This window comes from Macaca thibetana, chromosome 20, assembly GCF_024542745.1.
Source record: "Macaca thibetana thibetana isolate TM-01 chromosome 20, ASM2454274v1, whole genome shotgun sequence".
Classification (NCBI taxonomy): domain Eukaryota; kingdom Metazoa; phylum Chordata; class Mammalia; order Primates; family Cercopithecidae; genus Macaca; species Macaca thibetana.
Genome location: NC_065597.1, coordinates 24,683,385 through 24,701,874, shown reverse-complemented (window position 1 = coordinate 24,701,874; position 18,490 = coordinate 24,683,385). Strand labels below are relative to the sequence as shown.

General features: G+C 52.3%; 1 protein-coding gene across 4 annotated transcripts in view; it reads right to left on the bottom strand.

Moving 5' to 3' along the window:
• The window catches only part of CMIP (c-Maf inducing protein), a 266,897-nt gene that overhangs the window by 21,174 nt on the left and 227,233 nt on the right, over positions 1-18,490 (bottom strand). For all 4 annotated transcript variants that reach the window (XM_050773197.1, XM_050773200.1, XM_050773198.1 and 1 more), the window contains 2 exons: positions 18,364-18,468; positions 11,762-12,115 (listed from right to left, as the gene is read on the bottom strand). In XM_050773197.1, the coding sequence (XP_050629154.1) occupies positions 11,762-12,115; positions 18,364-18,468 (459 nt within the window). The remainder of the gene's footprint in view (positions 1-11,761; positions 12,116-18,363; positions 18,469-18,490) is intronic.

The following is an 18,490-nucleotide window of genomic DNA, read 5'->3' as shown; positions in this document are numbered from 1 at the left end:
CCTCCCAAAGTGCTGGGATTACAGGCGTGAGCCACTGTGCCCGGTCTAAAAATTTATTATTATTATTATTATTTGAGACAGTCTTACTCTGTTGCCCAGGCTGGAGTGCAATGGCATGATCTCAGCTCACTACAACCTCCACCTCCTGGGTTCAAGTGATTCTCGTGCCTCAGCCTTCCGAGCAGCTGGGATTATAGGCATGCGCCACTATGCCAAGCTAATTTTTTGTATTTCTAGTAGGGATGGGGTTTTGCCATGTTGGCCATGCTGGTCTTGAACTCCTGGCCTCAGGTGATTCGCCCGCCTCAGCCTCCCAAAGTGCTGGGATCAGCCGGGTGTGGTGCCTCATGTCTGTAATCCCAGCTGCTCAGGAGGCTGAGGCAGGAGAACTGCTTGAACCTAAGAGGCGGAGGTTGCAGTGAGCTGAGATCACCCCACTACACTCTAGCCTGGGCAACAGAGCGAGACTCCGTCTCAAAAAAGTAAATAACCCAAAAAAGTAAATAACACCTGCTGGGATTACAGGTGTGAGCCACCACACCTGGCCTTGGTGCATACTTTTATTTTTGCTTTCAGACAACAGCTTTTCTTCTTTTCCAAGAGTTGATGCTAAATACCTAGGAATCCAACTTATAAGGGGTATGAAGGATCTCTTCAAGAAGTACAAACCACTGCTGAACGAAATAAAAGAGGACACAAGCAAATAGAAGAACATTCCATGCTCATGGATAGGAAGAATCAATATTGTGAAAATGGCCATACTGCCCAAGGTAATTTATAGATTCAATGCCATCCCTATCAAGTTACCAATGAGTTTCTTCACAGAATTGGAAAAAACTACCTTAAAGTTCACATGGAATCAAAAAAGAGCCCACATTGCCAAGATAATCCTAAGCCAAAAAAACAAAGCTGGAGGCATCACGCTACCTGACTTCAAACTGTACTACAAGGCTACAGTAACCAAAACAGCATGGTACTGGTACCAAAACAGAGATATAGACCAATAGAACAGAACAGAGCCCTCCGAAATAATATCACACATTTACAACTATCTGATCTTTGACAAACCAGACAAAAACAAAAAATGGGGAAAGGATTCCCCATTTAATAAATGGTGCTGGGAAAACTGGCTAGCCATGTGTGGAAAGCTGAAACTGGATCCCTTCCTTACACCTTATACAAAAATTAATTCAAGATAGATTAAAAACTTAAATGTTAGACCTAAAACCATAAAAGCCCTAGAAGAAAATGCAGGCAATACTATTCAGGACATAGGCATGGGCAAGGACTTCATGACTAAAACACCAAAAGCAATGGCAATAAAAGCCAAAATTGATAAATGGGATCTAATTAAACTAAAGAGCTTCTGCACAGCAAAAGAAACTACCATCAGAGTGAACAGGCCATCTACAGAATGGGAGAAAATTTTTACAATCTACCCATCTGACAAAGTGCTAATATTCAGAATCTACAAGGAACTTCAACAAATTTACAAGAAAAAATCAAACCACCCCATCAAAAAGTGGGCAAAGGGTATGAACAGACACTTCTCAAAAGAAGACATTTATGCAGCCAACGGACACATGAAAAAATGCTCATCATCACTGGCCATCAGAGAAATGCAAATCAAAACCACAATGAGATACCATCTCACACCAGTTAGAATGGTGATCATTAAAGAGTCAGGAAACAACAGGTGCTGGAGAGGATGTGGAGAAATAGGAACACTTTTACACCGTTGGTGGGACTGTAAACTAGTTCAACCATTGTGAAAGACAGTGTAGCAATTCCTCAAGGATCTAGAACTAGAAATACCGTTTGACCCAGCCATCCCATTGCTGGATATATACCCAAAGGATTATAAATAATGCTGCTATAAAGATACATGCACATGAATGTTTATTGCAGCACTACTCACAATAGCAAAGACTTGGAACCAACCCAAATCTCCATCAATGATAGACTGCATTAAGAAAATGTGGCACATCTACACCAAAGAATACTATGCAGCCATAAAAAGGATGAGTTCATGTCCTTTGTAGGGACATGGATGAAGCTGGAAACCATTGTTCTGAGCAAACTATTGCAAGGACAGAAAACCAAACACCGCATGTTCTCTCATAGGTGGGAATTGAACAATGAGAACACTTGGACACAGGGTGGGGAACCTCACATACCGGCACCTGTCATGGGGTGGGAGGAGGGGGAGGGATAGCATTAGGAGATATACCTAATGTAAATGATGAGTTAATGGGTGCAGCACAACAACATGGCACATGTACCCTAGAACTTAAAGTATCAAAAAAAAAAAAAAAGAGTTGATGCTAATGATGGTAAAAACGATGACAATAATAACAGCAGCTCTGATGTCATGGAGACTTTCTACATACACTTCATTATGCTAAGGGCTTTACCTTAGTTCATTTACTCTTTATAAGAGCACAATAAAGTCAATGTGACTAACCCCACTTAACAGATGAGGAACTTGAGGCTCAGAGGTTCAAGGTCACATGGCCGTGGCAAAAGAGAAGTCAAATACAAGCTTCTGTGATGGCAGAGCCTTGGCTCTCACCAGCCCTGAAAGACCACAGCTGGGATCTTAGCAAAAGCTAGCGCCTGCTTGGGTAAGGAAGGAGGGCTAAACCTCAGTTAGAGCAGGTGCGGGAAGCACCACGCTGTTCACCTGACTTCACTTAATCCTTTCACGAGACAGCCTTCTTCCTGTATGAACAGCCAGCGGGAGAGGTCAGTTATCCACTCCGAGTCATCTACACAGCTAGGAAGGGGTAAGGCTGGACTCAGAACCTGGTATTTGAGGCTCTACCACACCACGGTGTGTGGTGAAGCCAGGCACCAGGGTGTCACTCTCGTCCGACCCTGGGAAGACCACTGTCCCACAACAGAACAGTATTAGCACTGCTGATAAGGTAGATGCAATTCGCACCATGCTGCCTGTACACTGGGGCTTGAACCAAGGGCACTTCCTGTGTTCGCTCATGGGATCTGCCCAGAGGACCCTGTGTGGTGAGTCCAAATGACGGACAAGGAGCAATATGGAAATTCACTGACTGTGACCACAGGGCTGTGACACAGCCAGGCCACAGCAGGGAAGTAATAGCTTCGGGAGTTTCCTGAGGCCCAACAGGCTGCTTCCCAACCAGCTACCAGCACAGCTTCATAAACAGGGAGTTTTTTGGCCAACTCTTGCCCCAAAAGCTAGGAGCGTCCAGAGAACTCTCCGGCGTCTCAGTCTGAGTACAGATGGGCTTGTATCACACAGCAGAGCACTCACACACGGCCCCCAGAGACTGCAGTCATGACAACCCCTATTTTACAGACGACAAAAATGAAGCTCAGAGCTGTTTGTGATTTCCCACAAGTCACCAGCAAGTGGCTGAGATCTGACCTCAGGTGCTTCTAAGACCACGATCCGTCCTCTCTGCTCCAGCACCTGCACTGTGTTTATAACCAGTTCCCCCACCTGGGTTCCGGATCTCTCTAGCTGTAGCGACTCTGCTGGAAAACAAACCCAGAGGTAGTCAGTTCTCGCCTAAGCCAGGCCTGGGCACCTCTGAGGGCCCAGAGCTTAAAACCCTGACACATAAAGTGAGGGGTGGCCGCTGGAGCAGTCCCCACCTGAATCACAGAGCTGTCCCTGGGTGCTCCCAAGCCTCTGACCATCTTGCCTCCGACCACCCCAGGGAGGGGGCCAGGTCTCATCTCTGAATCCCCCATGTGGGGCCCCGGGCCAGGTGGATGGCTGGTGCTTGGGAGGGAACTGCTGAACCCAAGACCCAGTGCACACTGGGACTGGGCCAGTGACGGAGCCTGGGGCCTGTGATTGGCTTCTGAACAGAAGGGATATTGAGTCTCCATCTGGGGGACTAGCATGTGCCACTAGGTGCCAAGATCGAGTGGGATGCCGATTAAGATCCTGGCTTGGACTGGGGCAGGAGGTGGGATCTGAACCCTTGTCCAGTGGCCCATGTTGGGGAGGTGCTGCAGAGAGATGCTCCACTGATACCTGGGCACCACCCACAGGAGAGGCCAGCGGGTGCTCAGACCTGGGCTGGGCAGAGGGGTGGTCCCGGGACCCCTAGCCACATACAACTCACCACAGAAGCACTGTGTATCAGTTTGTGTGCTGTGTGTATAACTGTGCCCTACATAGAAACATCTCTAAAAAGAAAGAAAAAGTTAAAAAAAAAAAAGTAAGCCAGCAAGGACAAATGTTCACTCCCATCGACAATGAGCGGTTTAGATAACCCCTGAGCGAGGGCGTTTCCTGCCCCACCTTCCTCCAAATAAACCCACGATAGCGTGCGTGGCAGCCTTCAAACCCCGATCACACCCTGGAAGCTTCTGAGGAAAAGCTCTGATGCCAGGCGCAGAGAAAAGAATGACCAGGAAAGCCTGTTGCCTGAGATAAGTCCTGACTGTGATGCCAGCAGCCGCTCACTCACTGCTTACCCAACTTGCTCCCTTAATCCCCAGAGTGGTACCTGAGGGCAGAGGGTGCTGGTGAGGAAGCTGAACTCTGCGCCTGGGAGGCAGGACGAGGACTGAGAGCAGGTCCACTGGACTGCCATGCTCAAGGGCGGAAGGCCCAGGTGCCATGCGGCCTGGGGGTCTCAGAGCTGCCTGAGGCCTGTCAGACGCATGTCAGGATGCGGAGACCCCTTTACGTCCCCGTATTCACACGCTCCCTTCCGAGGGGTCACCTGTCGTTGCAGCTAGCTTGTGTTCCCTCCAGAAGAATCACTTTCCTCCTTTCCTCCCACCTGTCCCTGACTCATGGTTTCCAGAAAATGGAAATTCAGTTGACAGCAAACCTCGTGTGCAGCGCCTGCCACATGCCATGTGCTCTCCAAGGGCTCCCCATGCGTCAGCCCGTGCAGCAATCCCAGCAACTCGGCTGGGCGGGTGCTTTTGGCACCCCCATTTTATAGGCAGGAAAACGGAAACACAGTGAGGGACTGCCCCGGCCCCAGGCCACACAGCTGGTGAGAGCTGGGGTCTGAACCTGGGAGCCTGGCCGTAGCGTCTGTGTTCTACCATCTCAATAACAACGTCTCACAAGGAGGGTGGCCCGGCTCACACCTGAGGAGGACGACGATTTCCCCATATCACAAGGGCACTGGTGGGCACATGGTGGCTTGTGCCTATAATCCCAGCACTTCAGGAGGCTGAGGTGGGAGGATCGCTTGAGGCCAGGAGTTCAAGACTAGCTTGGGCAACATAAAGAGATCCCATCTCTAAAAAGAAAGAAAAAGTTAAAAAAAAAAAAAAGTAAGCCAGGCAGGTGGTGTGCACCTGTAGTCCCAGCTACTTGGGAGTCTGAGGTGGGAGAATTCCTTGAGCCCAGGTGTTCGAGGCTGCAGTGACCTGTAACTGTGGCACTGTACTCCAGCCTCGGTGACAGAGTATCTTAAAAAACGAAAGGGAGGGGAGCACTTAGGTTTTTTTTTTAACTATTTTTTTTTTTTTTGAGACAGAGTCTCGCTCTGTCGCCCAGGCTGGAGTGCAGTGGCGTGATCTCGGCTCAATGCAAGCTCCGCCTCCTGATTTCACGCCATTCTCCTGCCTCAGCCTCCTGAGTAGCTGGGACTACAGGCGCCCGTCACCACGCCCAGCTAATTTTTTGTATTTTTAGTACAGGCGGGGTTTCACTGTGTTAGTCATGATGGTCTCAATTTCCTGACCTCATGATCCTCCCGCCTCGGCCTCCCAAAGTGCTGGAATTACAGGCGTGAGCCACCGTGCCCGGCCATTTGTTTACTTTTAAAATAAAGCATATTCTAGGCAGAAATGTCACGAAATACAGAACTCTAAGGAGATTTGAAGTCACCCACAATCAGAGGAGTCAGGGTCCCCATGGGGAGCTATGGGCCCCAGCAACAGGCCCATGGTCACTTGTCACTCCTGAGCCTGTTCTGTGAACCGTGAGCGTGGTCTGCACTCCCAGGTGCTCAGCTCAGTGGGAGGCTTTGGCCTGTCTGAGGCGGGGTCTGGACAGAAGCCTCCTCCTCTGGGTCTCCCAGCCTGGGGCTCCACTTCCTGGCAGCTCCCACAAGTCCAAGAGGGGTGCAGGGGAAGGAGGGAGAGGGCAAGTGGACTTCCTTGCCTTGGCCCAGACCAGCTTGGAAGCCTGTGACCCCAGTCTGACCAGGTTGGTGGATGAATGGGAGGCGCTGGACACAGGTTGTCGTGGAGGTGAGGCTGGGTGTCCCCACACTGGCAGGCCCATGAGGAAGGAATGAGGAGCCCTCCTGTGCATGGGCCTCTCTGTGACAGGCCTCGGCACAGGCCCCAGTGGCTAGCAGAGTCCCTGCCTTGGGACTGCCCTGGCTCTGGGTGGGCCTGTTATCCTAGGATGGGATGCCTCTGGCCACTGGGGCAGTCTCCCACTTGGCCAAGCCAGGCCTGGGATGGGAGGGCAGGCAGCAGGCAGGGTGTGAGGGACCTGACTGCCCACCCAGGAAGGAGGAAAGAGGGCTGCGCCCTGCCCAGTTCAGGGAGGGAGGGGGTGGGCAGGCAGGCAGGTGCCTGACGCATCCTGCTACCCCAACATGCCTCAGGCATAAGGCACCTGCACATTTAACCCTCCCATGAATGGGGCCTTAGAACCCCCATTTCACAGATGAGAAACGGAGGCCCAGAGAGGTTCAGATACTTGTCAAAGGTCACAGAGCTAATGGGGGACACGTTGGGCCCAAACAAGGCTTTGTGAGTGCAAAGCTCGGGTCTCCCCCCTCACGCAGCTCCGTTGGGATTTTAACCCAGTTCAGAAGATGCCACCTCACCTAGAGCCTGTGCTGCCCTGTGGACAGGACGCTTCCTGCCGGCCTCGCTGCTCTTCCTGACTCACACAATCTCCCACAAGGTGTGGGCAGAATGTGGTGGCCTCAGGGTGGCCTGATGCTTGGGAAGGCCTGGGGCATGACAAGGCTCATGCGGGAGCACATTCAGACCACTTTGCTCCCACTATGAGACATCTAGAAATATCTGCTCCCTTTAAAGACAAACCAACTGGTCCAGGGATTTGATCCCAGACTGAAAAACAGCGGCTGTTACCCCTGAGGCTGGGATACCTCAGGAAAACTCCCTCCCTCTCCACCTGTGCGGTCATCCCATCCGGGACCTTCCCAGGCCCCACAGCAGATCTGCTAGCCTTAAATGCTCCAGGGACCTTTGAGTTTCTACAGAGTTACCATGTGCTCCAGGAATGAGCAGTTTTAAGTTTCCAAACAAGATGGGCATGGTGGCTCATGCCTGTAATCCTAGCACTTTGGGAGGCCGAGGTGGGCAGATCACTTGAGGTCAAGAGTTCAAGACCAGCCTGGCCAATGTGGCGAAATCCTGTCTCTACTAAAAAACACAAAAATTAGCGGGGCTAGGTGGTAGACGCCTGTAATCCCAGCTACTGGGGAGGTTGAGGCAGGAGAATGGCTTGAACCTGCGAGGCAGAGGTTGCAGTGAGCTGAGATCGCACCACTGCACTGCAGCCTGGGCGACAGAGCGAGACTCCATCGCAAAAAAAAAGAAAAAGAAAAAGAAAAAGTAAGTACATATAAGAAAGAACTACCTAGAAGAATCACAGACTTTTTAAAAATTACAAAACAGGCTGGGCACAGTGGCTCACACCTGTAATCTTTGGGAGGCTGAAGTGGGCAGATTACTTGAGGTCAGGAGTTCGACACCAGCCTGGCCAACATGGCAAAACCCCGTCTCTACTAAAAATACAAAAATTAGCTGGGCTTGGTGGCAGGCACCTGTGATTCTAGCTACTGGGGAGGCTGAGGCAGGAGAATGGCTTGAACCTTGGAGGAAGAAATTGCAGTGAGCGGAACTACTGCAGATAAGTCCCCTGGCCCTGTCTCCCGGTCATTAGGACAACCCCAAATTCATCTGCATTTCCCTGAAGTTCCCCAAGGGAGGGGCCTCTTCCAGCTGAGCTGCAGCCCATCAAGGGCTCTTTTAAAATCTAACGTTTGCGAAGAGTCCCCAGCAGTAGATGGGAGCCGATCAGGGCCGATCAGAAGCGCGTCCTACCCCTGTGGCCCCAGTGTGCTGCAGTTCCACACTCTGCCCATCTGAGCTCTACAGCAGCCCCGCTGAGCCCTTGATGTCACTGCTCTTAGCACTTGGCAATACTTAGGTTCAGAGGGACTGAGTACAGGGACCAGTATGGTATTTAGCGTAAAGTCTGGCCTGGCGTAGGTATGCAACAAAAGCTGGATGAAAGAATGAATAAATAGGTGGATAAATGAAGGTGTGAATCACACACAGGTGCCCAGCAGGAAAAGAGCTGGACTCTAAATGACTACAAATCCCAAAGCTCTTCTTCGCCTCCCGAATCTGCATTCTTTTCATCACCCCACCCCGCCTGCACCTCACGCGGTGATTTTTTTTCCACATCAGCCTCGATCTGCATTTGCAATAGTTTTCCTTTTCAAGGATCTCCAGGAAATTTTTGCAACTTAGGTTACTTTTCAAAAGTGTCAAATTCTAATGATGCAGGGACCTTCCTATGGGAACACGCGGCAACTGATCAGTCCTCCGAGAAGACACGCATTTTACAGACACGAAACCTGAAGCCCAGAGGAGCCAAGAACACTGGCCACAGTTCCACAGCAGCTCAGGCCTGCGGCTGCATTTCCTCAACGCTGAGATGCAAGTTTCCTGCAATCCAGGTGTGCGATGAATGCCATGTGGCTTTTATCCCTCAAAGCACTGTTAGGGAATCAATGACGCATCTCGCTCTCAATAGTATGGTCAAGTGGCGGGAACACAGCTGCATCATAAATGGTGGCTACTCCCGTGGGCCAGGTGTTCACCTCGCAGAGGTGTCTGCTCTGTGCCAGGCACTCAGGGCTGACCCCTCCCATCTCTTTCCCAATGCCAGATGCAGCCATACTTGTGCCACCTCCCAGCCTGGGACCAGAGGCTAGAAAAGATGACCAACCTTCCAAGGTCACAACTAGTATGTGGCACAGGTGGGACTGGAACCTAGCACGGTCTGACTCTGAGTCTGTGCCTTTCCTGATGTATCTCACTTTGGAGCCCTTTGAGCAGCTGGGGGTGTTTGGGTCCAACCAGTTTGAGGCCTCCAATGAGCCAGCAACTGAAGCAGCCTGCTGGGTGTGGGGAGGGAAGTTGTTGGGAAAACACAGTTATCAGGCCCAAATTGTGTTGCGCTCCCCCAAGGTGGAAGAGGCTGCTGGAAGCATAATCCCATTTTGTGGAGGTTTTGGGGCTGGGCGTGAGCTGCTCCTCTGCCTAGCCCCATCGAGAACCCCTCCTGGCTTGCCCTGACTGTCCTGGGCCCTTGGCGATGGCCCCGACCCCCACCTGTGCCCTGGCAGCTGGGTGATGTGGGGCAGGCAGGGGGTCTGCACGCAGATGGGGGAGAACAGAGTCCTCATTCATGAGCATGTTTATGAAGAAGGAAATAACGTGTGCCAACTGCGTTATGAAACTCAAACCTTTAGTGCTTAATGAGAAATAGGAGTCAGGCCCAAAACAGCAGAAGGCCCAGAGGTTCATGGTGTTTGTAAAAACCAGCTGGAATTGGGGAGCTGGAGTGGACAGCAGGGCCAGTCTCTGGCCTGGAGGCTTCTATCTCCATCAGAGCAAGGAGACCCCTCCAAAAATCCGGGGAGATGCCCTAACCTGGCTGCCGCTGGGAGAGCTGGCACTTTTCTTTGTCTTGAAGACACTCAGGTCTGTGATGTGTTCTTGGAGACACTCTCTTAGTGGGATCTGGAATTCCACTTGGCTGGGGGTGGAGGTCACTGAATGCAGTTATGCCCTCACCCGACCTCTGCTGCTGGGACCATGAGGCAGGGCTGGTCCTGAACCCCTGGGCACACCCCACCCTTTCCTCTCCGGGGCCAAAGTCAGGGCAGAGGAGGCTATGCGGGGACGCTGCCTCCACGATCTCCTTCAAACCAGCAAACGCCATATGACTGTGTGTGCCCATGTGTTCACCTTCGCAGACACCACAGGCCTTGCCAGTAGAGCACAGGGGGCACCCCAAGGTGCCTCCTAGCCATTTCTCCAGCTCACCAGGCCCTCAGAAGCTGCCCTCTGTCCCTCCAAACCCTGAGCAGACTCCAGGAGCAACACACACACGACAGAATGAACAAACGCTGCCCAGCCGCGTGACGACACAGGGCCTCAGGGAAACCCCGCCCACCCACACAGACAACAGCCCAGGCACCGGGCTGCCAAGTGGTCTCCCTGCAGGCTGAGGGCCCCGGGAACCCTGGTTCTAGACAGGCATCATGCACTGGATAAATGTGACAACACAGCTGGACCCCCAACCCCTCCGAAAAGTCCAGCAACCACAAGCAGCTGCATCTGAAGGCGCCCATCTCTGGATTCAAAGCTCCTGAGAGTGGCGCAGAGCCTGTTCCGAAGGAAGGAGTTTGTGGAGCGAGCGAGCGGGAGGTGTCTGCTGAGTGTCTGCAGACCTGAGCTTGTCTATGGAACCACATGGCTCTGTGGGGGGCAGAAGGGAACAGTCAATGAGGTCCCTCAAACTGGGGCTCCGGGAACCAGGTGCTCACGGGTTGGAGATGTGTCAGGAGGAACGTGTGGATGGCAAGGCTGGAGAGACCCTTAGGGGTCACGGATTAAGAACTGTACTCCCCTCTACCTTAGTCACACAACTGAGGTTCAGGGAGCGGGAGGGACAGGCACAGAAGGAGCCAGCTCAGAAGCCACACCACCCAGGGCAGCCCCGGGTCCACGGGTCTCCTACACCCACACACAGGCACACGCAACACCAATGCGCGCACACAGACACCCAGGCACACGGCACAAATACGCGGAGCCACATACCCAAGACAGACTCACACACTCCTGCCCATGACCCCTCACTCACTCAGACACACACATATGCACAGATGCTCACACCCCAAAGACACACGGCATACATGGCTCACACAATACAAACACACATGGGCTCATGCACATACCTCCAAACATATACAGAGAAACACACATGCTCTCCGACCCTAGAGCACAAGTGGTTATACCCACATGCATGCAGCCACAGCCACTCGTGCACAAAACTAGCACAAGTGAGTAGACATACCCACTCTTGTGCATTTAACACACACACACACACACACCCCTACAGAGAAATCCACATGCATGCCCACACCCATCTCCTATAAACACCCACACTCAGCAGACCACATGTGCCGTCGCACCCACATCCACCCATGGCCGTTCACGCACACAAAGACACTCACAAGCTCAGAGGATCCCACACACCCAACACACCAGAGATGTCCACATACTCACAGACACACTTGGGAACCCTTGTGCTCCTGCACACCCTGGCAGATGTATCCAGATCCTCACACACACACAGACTCGTGCAGACATATGTACACATGTATGCTTGGGCATGTACCTTACACATGTGCCCAGGCACTCAAGCATACAGGTACAAAGCCACGCATGCACCCCACGTGTGTGTATACACACACCATATGTTCACAGATACACAACCACAGCCACCTGTGCACACACCCACGTGTCCCTCACCCACCTGTACATATGCACCCTGTATGCCTATACTCACAGACACACTTGTGCTTATGCACACTCTTGCACACACCAGCTTGTGTGCACTCACACACACACCACTCTACCTGCGTAGTCTGAACCAACAAACACAGCCGCACACAGCAGCAAAGCCCATTCTCCTCCCGCCCGCCCTGGGGGCGCGCACGCAGGGAGCACTCACAGCAGCTTGAGGATTTCCACGTAGCAGCCGAGCGTGCGGTCGGCCTGGGGGCCCAGCTCGATGCTCATGGTGCTGCAGGCGGGGCTGACCATGAGGCAGTCGATGAGGTTGGGCTCGCTGTCGTTGCCCGCGCTGGCCGTCAGCGCCGGCTTGGCAGTGCTGGTGCGTTCCACCTCCACGTGGATCTCACTGGAGGCCACGACCACCGACTTGAGCCGGGCCTCAGACAGCGTGGCTTCCTGAGACACCAGGTCCGGGCTGGGGTGCAGAAGGCGCAGAGGTAAAGTGGGCTTCCGGTCACACGGCTGCTGGCAGCCATTCCGGATTTCCTTCAGGCTTGGGGAATTGTCGCGGCTGGGGGAAGAGGCGGGAGAGGGCACATGAGTACAGGCACCGTTCATGATGCACCACGACCCACCAGGCTAAAGGCCTTCCCGAATCCCAGGATGAGGCCACGATGTAATACTATCATCATCCCCGTGCTAGAAATGAGGAAACTGAGGCTCAGCCTGGGTGCGCGGCTTGCCCAAGGTCTAGACAGGAAGAGGTGGGGATGGCAGCCCAACCCAGGCTGCCTGTCTCTACAGTCCATGCTGTCACTTCAGCACATAACAGGCGCTCAATAAACATTTGCTGACCGACTGAGTGGATGCTGATCTCTACATGACAGCCATAAGGCTCTTGGCATTCTCCACCAAAACACCACTGGCCACTTTCTTGATAAGCCAACGGGATCTACTATTTTGCTTTTAGTTGCTTCCTGTGGTTTAACTACCCTCCAATCCCTGACCTCATGCCACAATGTCCTCCAGGACTCTGCTCTCCTGCCCCCAAAGTGAGCAAGCTCAGTATCTGCCCTCCTCCTGGGAACCCACTTCAATGGGATCCCAAACCCCAGAATTCCAGTCTGGGCCCTGGAGTCTAGCCCTCCTGTCTGCAGAACCCCCACTCCTCCTGGGTAACCTTCCAGGCACAGCATCTCCGACTGCCCGGAGGAACAGAAGCCTGCACAAGGTGTTAACAGGTGTTAACTCAGAAAGGGGCTCTATGGCATTATTAATCTCACATTTGTTAGGGAAATGCTGGGGCAAACAAGATGACATTAGGCCTCTTAACGGCAGGACCTGTCAGAGCCTTGACCTGGTTAAAGTCCCTCCTCTGACTGAGTGCTTCCCAAGGTGCCCAGTTGCCTGGGAGGTGCATTGTTGTAAGGGACAGTAGTACCATCAATGGGTTCCTCTGCTGGTGCCCATGGCCGGCACAGTGCTAAGTGCAGTCATACAGATGCCCACAGACATCACTGAACAGGGATTCCTGTCTGTGTGCCACAGGCGAGGAAAGACAGTCTCAGAAGTCAAATGATCTACCCCTAATTAAACAGCCCATGAGTTGATGGAGATGGGATTTGAAACCAGATCTCCCAGACCCCAAAGCCCAGGATCCTTCTAACTAGGTTGGCTTCCAAGGTCCCCTAAGATCTGTGCAGGTCCCCTCCTCCAGGAAGTCTTCCTTGATTTCTTCCTGCTACTCTTGCCCTTCCTACCCTCGAACTCCTCCTAAACCAAAGCTTTCCACCCCTGGCTGGACACCAGGATCCCCTGGGTATACTTCTAAACATCCCAAAGCCCAGTTAGACAGGAATCTCCAGGGTGGGACCTGGACATGAGCAATTTTTAAGGTTCCTCATGTGTGTGGTCAAGGTTGAGATCCACTAATCCAAGACTTCGAGCACAATGGCATGATTGAGAACAGCTGCTTATCTAGTCCTTCCCCAGATGTGTCACAGGCATGGATCCTGTGCCTCTAAAGGGGCTCCCAGGCTTGAGGACAGAGCCACACTGCGGGCATTCCGCTTGGGGAATTGTTGTGGCTGGGGGAAGGGGTGGGAGGGAGCCTGTGAGTAGCCCTTCCAAGGGCTGTGTGCAGAACTTGAGCCCCATGCACAGGAAGGGTCTGAGTGGATCCAGCACATGACAGAAACCAGGCCCGAGCTGAGCCCACCAAGGGTGTTTAATAAATATACTTTCAGCTTTGCTGGGACAAATAATCCGCCGGCTGAAGTCCGAGAATTCTATCGTTGATAAAAACTTGTGTGTGGTCTGTGATGGGGAGAGACCTAAATTCTTTGGTTCAGATCTGATTTGCTCCCCAAGTGCTCAACACTCCATTTCTCTTTGTTTGCCTTTGCTGGGTTTTAAAAGTGGATTTTCAAGGCTGTTTGGCTCAGATTGGTGATTTTCGAGAGAGCCATGCTAACCTGGGTCAAGCTGTCTGTTCTTTTCAGTGTGAGTACATTGTGTACATTTGCCCACAAAGAGCACTGTGGATGGCCTGGAGGACATGACGGGCTTTATCTTGAAGGGACTGACTGAGGGGGCGTCATGGACCTGAGCCCAAGAAACGTGTTGGCAGTATCGTGCTTCTCTGGGTGACATCCAGGAAACTTATGGCATCAGCTGGAACCCAAGCTAACGTGGGCTCCGACGGGGCTCAGCATGGCTGAGCCAGGGTGGGCGGGAGGCAGCAGGCACTGTCTCACCCTCGCCAGCCTCCAACCTGGCATCTCCTTGCCACAGCCACCTAACAGTTCCCCAGGGTCACATCTGCCCCCTACTCCATCCTCCTCACAGCAGCAGCCAGAGGGGAATGGAACTGAAATCCCATCACGTCCCTTCTCCACTTACAACCCACTATGGACTCTCCAACGCTCCCAGGATAAAAGTTCTGCCACTGAAACCCAGGACAGCCCCGCTACTTACAGTGCGATCCCCAGCCCACAGCTTCGCCTGAGAGCTTGTGACACAAGCAGAGTCTCAGGTCCTGCCCCAGACCTGCTGAATCCGAATCTTCATTTTAATGCCAAGCCCTAGAGAGTCCCAGGCACTAGGAGGTGTGAGAAGCTGCCTACTCATGGCCCAGCGCTGCTTCTCTCTCCAACTCCATCTTTTGCTTCCCTTTCCTTCTCTCTGCTCCAGTCACACTGGATTTCCTTTGGCTCCTCCCCCGCAGGGACCTCCACATTCAGCGTGCAGCAGAATGACTTGTGCAGTTTGTTCAGAATGCAGACTCCTGGGCCATACCCCAGAAATACTGCAGCCAGGAATCTATTTTAAAGCAGTCCAGGTGATTCTGAAGTAGTGGTTCAAGGACCCATAGATACAAAAACATTGTAGATGGGCACGGTGGCTCACCCCTGTAATCCCAGCACTTTTGGAGGCTGAGGGGGGAATTTCACTTGAGGCCAGGAGTTTGACACTAGTCTGGCCAACATGGCAAAATCCCATCTCTACTAAAAATACAAATAAATAAATAAATAAAATAAAATAAAATAAAAATTAGCCAGGTGTGGTGGTGCACACCTGTAATCCCAGCTATTTGGGTGGCTGAGGCATGAAAATTGCTTCAACACAGGATGCAGAGGTTGCAGTGAGCAGAGATTGCGCCACTGCACTCCAGCTTGGGTGACAGAGTGAAACTGTTTCCAAAAAAATCCAAAAAACAAAAACAAAATCATTGTGACCAATGGCACCTTCACTCATCACTGCCAGGCCTTTGCCCGTGTGGTTCTCTCCCTGGGTCACCTTCTTCCTGCTTCTTACCTGGAGAACAGCCAGGAGGTATCAACGTAAATATCACCTCCCTGAGGCTCCTTCCAAAAACAGATGCCAGGGCCATCCTAATTAAATCAGAATGGCACTGGGAGGGTCCTGGGCACCCTTTTGTTTGTTTTTTTAAAAAAAACCTGAGATATAACCCAAGGTACGCTGGTAAATGTCTAACAACCAACTCTCCAAAGAAAGAAGCCCTGATCTGGCCGGGGGCAGTGGCTCACGCCTGTAATTCCAGCACTTTGGGAAGCCGAGGCGGGCAGATCACTTGAGGTCAGGAGTTCGAGACCAGCCTAGCCAACAAAGTAAAACCCCATCTCTACCAAAAATACAAAGATTAGCCAGGTGTGGTGGCCCACACCTGTAATCCCAGCTACTCAGGAAGCTGAGGCAGGAGAATCGCTTGAACCCAGGAGGTGGAGGCTGCAGCGAGCCAAGATTGTGCCACTGCACTCCAGCCTGGGCGACAAGAGCGAAGCTCTGTCTCAAAAAAAGGAAGAAGCCCTGATCTGCAGTGCTTACCAATTTCTTTCGTGTAAATACTCCCACCACAGCTACTTCAAGCTACCGACATGATATCATTACAGAACTTGGAAGGGACGTGTTCCCAAAAGAAATGGGTGAGCTGACTCCTGCACACTCTGGGCATAACTTAAATACTGTAGGCCAGGCGCGGTGGCTCACGCCTGTAATCCCAGCACTTTGGGAGGCCAAGGTGGGCAGATCACGAGGTCAGGAGATTGAGACCATCCTGGCTAACATGGTGAAACCCTGTCTCTACTAAAAATGTAAAAAGTGCAGGCCTGGCACTACCCTCTGGCTTCCGTTTTCTCCTCTTTTTGCCTCACCGTGTTGTCAGCTCCAGAACAAGCCCTTGGGAATGAGCAGCCTCCCATCTCCACATTCTGGCCCCTGGAGTCCCTGCACTTCTTTCTCATCAGGGAAGTGATTCAAGGTGGGACATGGTCCCCTTTGAACGTTGGGACCTGAGGCTGAAGGCATTAAAACAGTGGCCCTCTCTCATGGCCTGCTGCAAGGAAGCAGCCCCTGATTTATCAAATGCCTTTTCCTGCCCCTTCCCAAGATCTCAGCAGTATGGCATTTGTTTGAGAAGTGGCCCCTGCCAGGTTTTCAGCGACTCCGAATGCTCTACCGCCTTCGTTTTGAGAAAAGACTGAAATACCCTCCTGCCGTATCCCTAGCTCTGGCAGGGTCTGGACTCATGTTGGTCTCCTTAGAGTTGTGCAGTGTACCACCTGAACAACTGGGTGGCTGCAGCAGAGACCACTGCGTTCTGCATGTCACATCCCCTCCAATGACACCAGAGGTCACTGCAGAAAGTTCCCCATAAAGTAATGGCATCTGCATCAGTCTGCATCCCGGGAGCAGTTCTCAGCCAGCGAGGGATGGGAGCTGGTGAGTGACTCCCCCAGCACAGCCAGCCTTGGCTGAGCAATCTCAGCACAGCAATTCTCAGTGTGCTCTGCATGGCCTCCTGGGGCACAGTGGGAGTGCATGCCAGCAGCCCGAAGTGGTCACCTGATTGCTTGCTTGCTTATTTATTTATTTATTTTTGAGAAGAAGTCTCACTCTGTTGCCCAGGCTGGAGTGCAGTGGTATGATCTTGGCTCACTGCAACCTCTGCCTCCCAGGTTCAAGCTATTCTCCTGCCTCAGCCTCCTGAGTAGCTGCGTACAGTCATGTGCCACCACGCCCGGCTAATTTTTGTATTTTTTTAGTAGAGACGGGGTTTCACCATGTTGGCCAGGCTGGACTCGAACTCCTGACCTCAAGTGATCTGCCTGCCTTGGCCTCCCAAAGTGCTGGGATTATAGGTGTGAGCCACCGCACCCAGCCACATCTGCTTATTAATTCATACTTTACTGCTGTCCTTCCTTCCCTGTCCCCCAGTGTTTCCTGGGACCATCTTCCTAGGAAGCCACTTCCACCCAAACGCTGGTCTTGGAGTTTCCTTTTGGAGGCTCCAAAGCCAGGCGGAGACCCTGCCTCACCTCTTCCAGTCACTTGCTACCCCACCACTTGGTTTTATTGCTCGCATGGTTTTTCTTACCCTCTGACATGATCTTGCACATTTACTTGTACATGATCTCTTCCTGGTAGAATGGAAGCCCCAAAAGAGCAGGGAATTTGTGATCTTGCTCGCTCTCTAGCACTGAAATTGTGTCAAGCACACGGCAGGCGCTCAAGAAAAACAGGTGCAGTGGCTCACGCCTGTAACCTCAGCATTCTGGGAGGTCAAAGTGGGAAGACTGCTTAAGCCCAGGAGTTTGAGGCCAGTCTGGGTAACATAGCAAGATCCTGTCTTTACAAAAAAATTTTTAAATATTAGCCATGAGTGGTGGCATGTGCCTGTGATCCTAGCTACTTGGGAGGCTGAGGTGGGAGGACTGCTTGAGTCCAGGAGTTTGAGGCTGCAGTGAGCTATGACTGCACCGCTGTATTCCAGCACAGCCTAAGTGACAGAGTGAGACCCTGTATCGAAAAAATAAAACCATGCAAATCATGGGCAAAAGCCTGTGTTCTCAAAGGCAAGACCAGACAGGCTAAACCTTACTGTCAACCCTTGTCCCCAACAACGGGCACATATTCACACCTCCATGTGCACACACGTACACACAGTCACATGTATGTGTACAGTTCACACATGCATTTGTATACCCATGTGCACACATTCACACACACACCAGTGTGTCATACCTCTCTGGTGGCGAGAGATCTTCAGCATAAAACATCTGTCCCTAAAGCCAAGCAGCTCTAACAGCCTTGCAGTTGCGGTGCTGACTCAGTGCTTGCTTCTTCAGCAGCATCCCTGGGTTCTGGGCCCAGGGGAACTGGCAAATACACCATGAAGTCTGCCCAGTAAACAGCTACTCCACCTCTCCGGCCTGGTCAGTTCTTGGTGACTCTGCCCATGATGGGGATGACAGTTTGCCCCTCCCAAGCCCTCTGGGTGGCAGTGGTTCAGCCACTGACCTGTTGATGAACTCTTCATAGCAGGAGTAGATGGCAGCCAGGCACACGGCCACCAGGTTGGGCAGGACCCGGGGGTGGGGGCAATGCCCTGTGGGGCCGTGCATGCTGGAAAAAAGCAGAGGGCCGG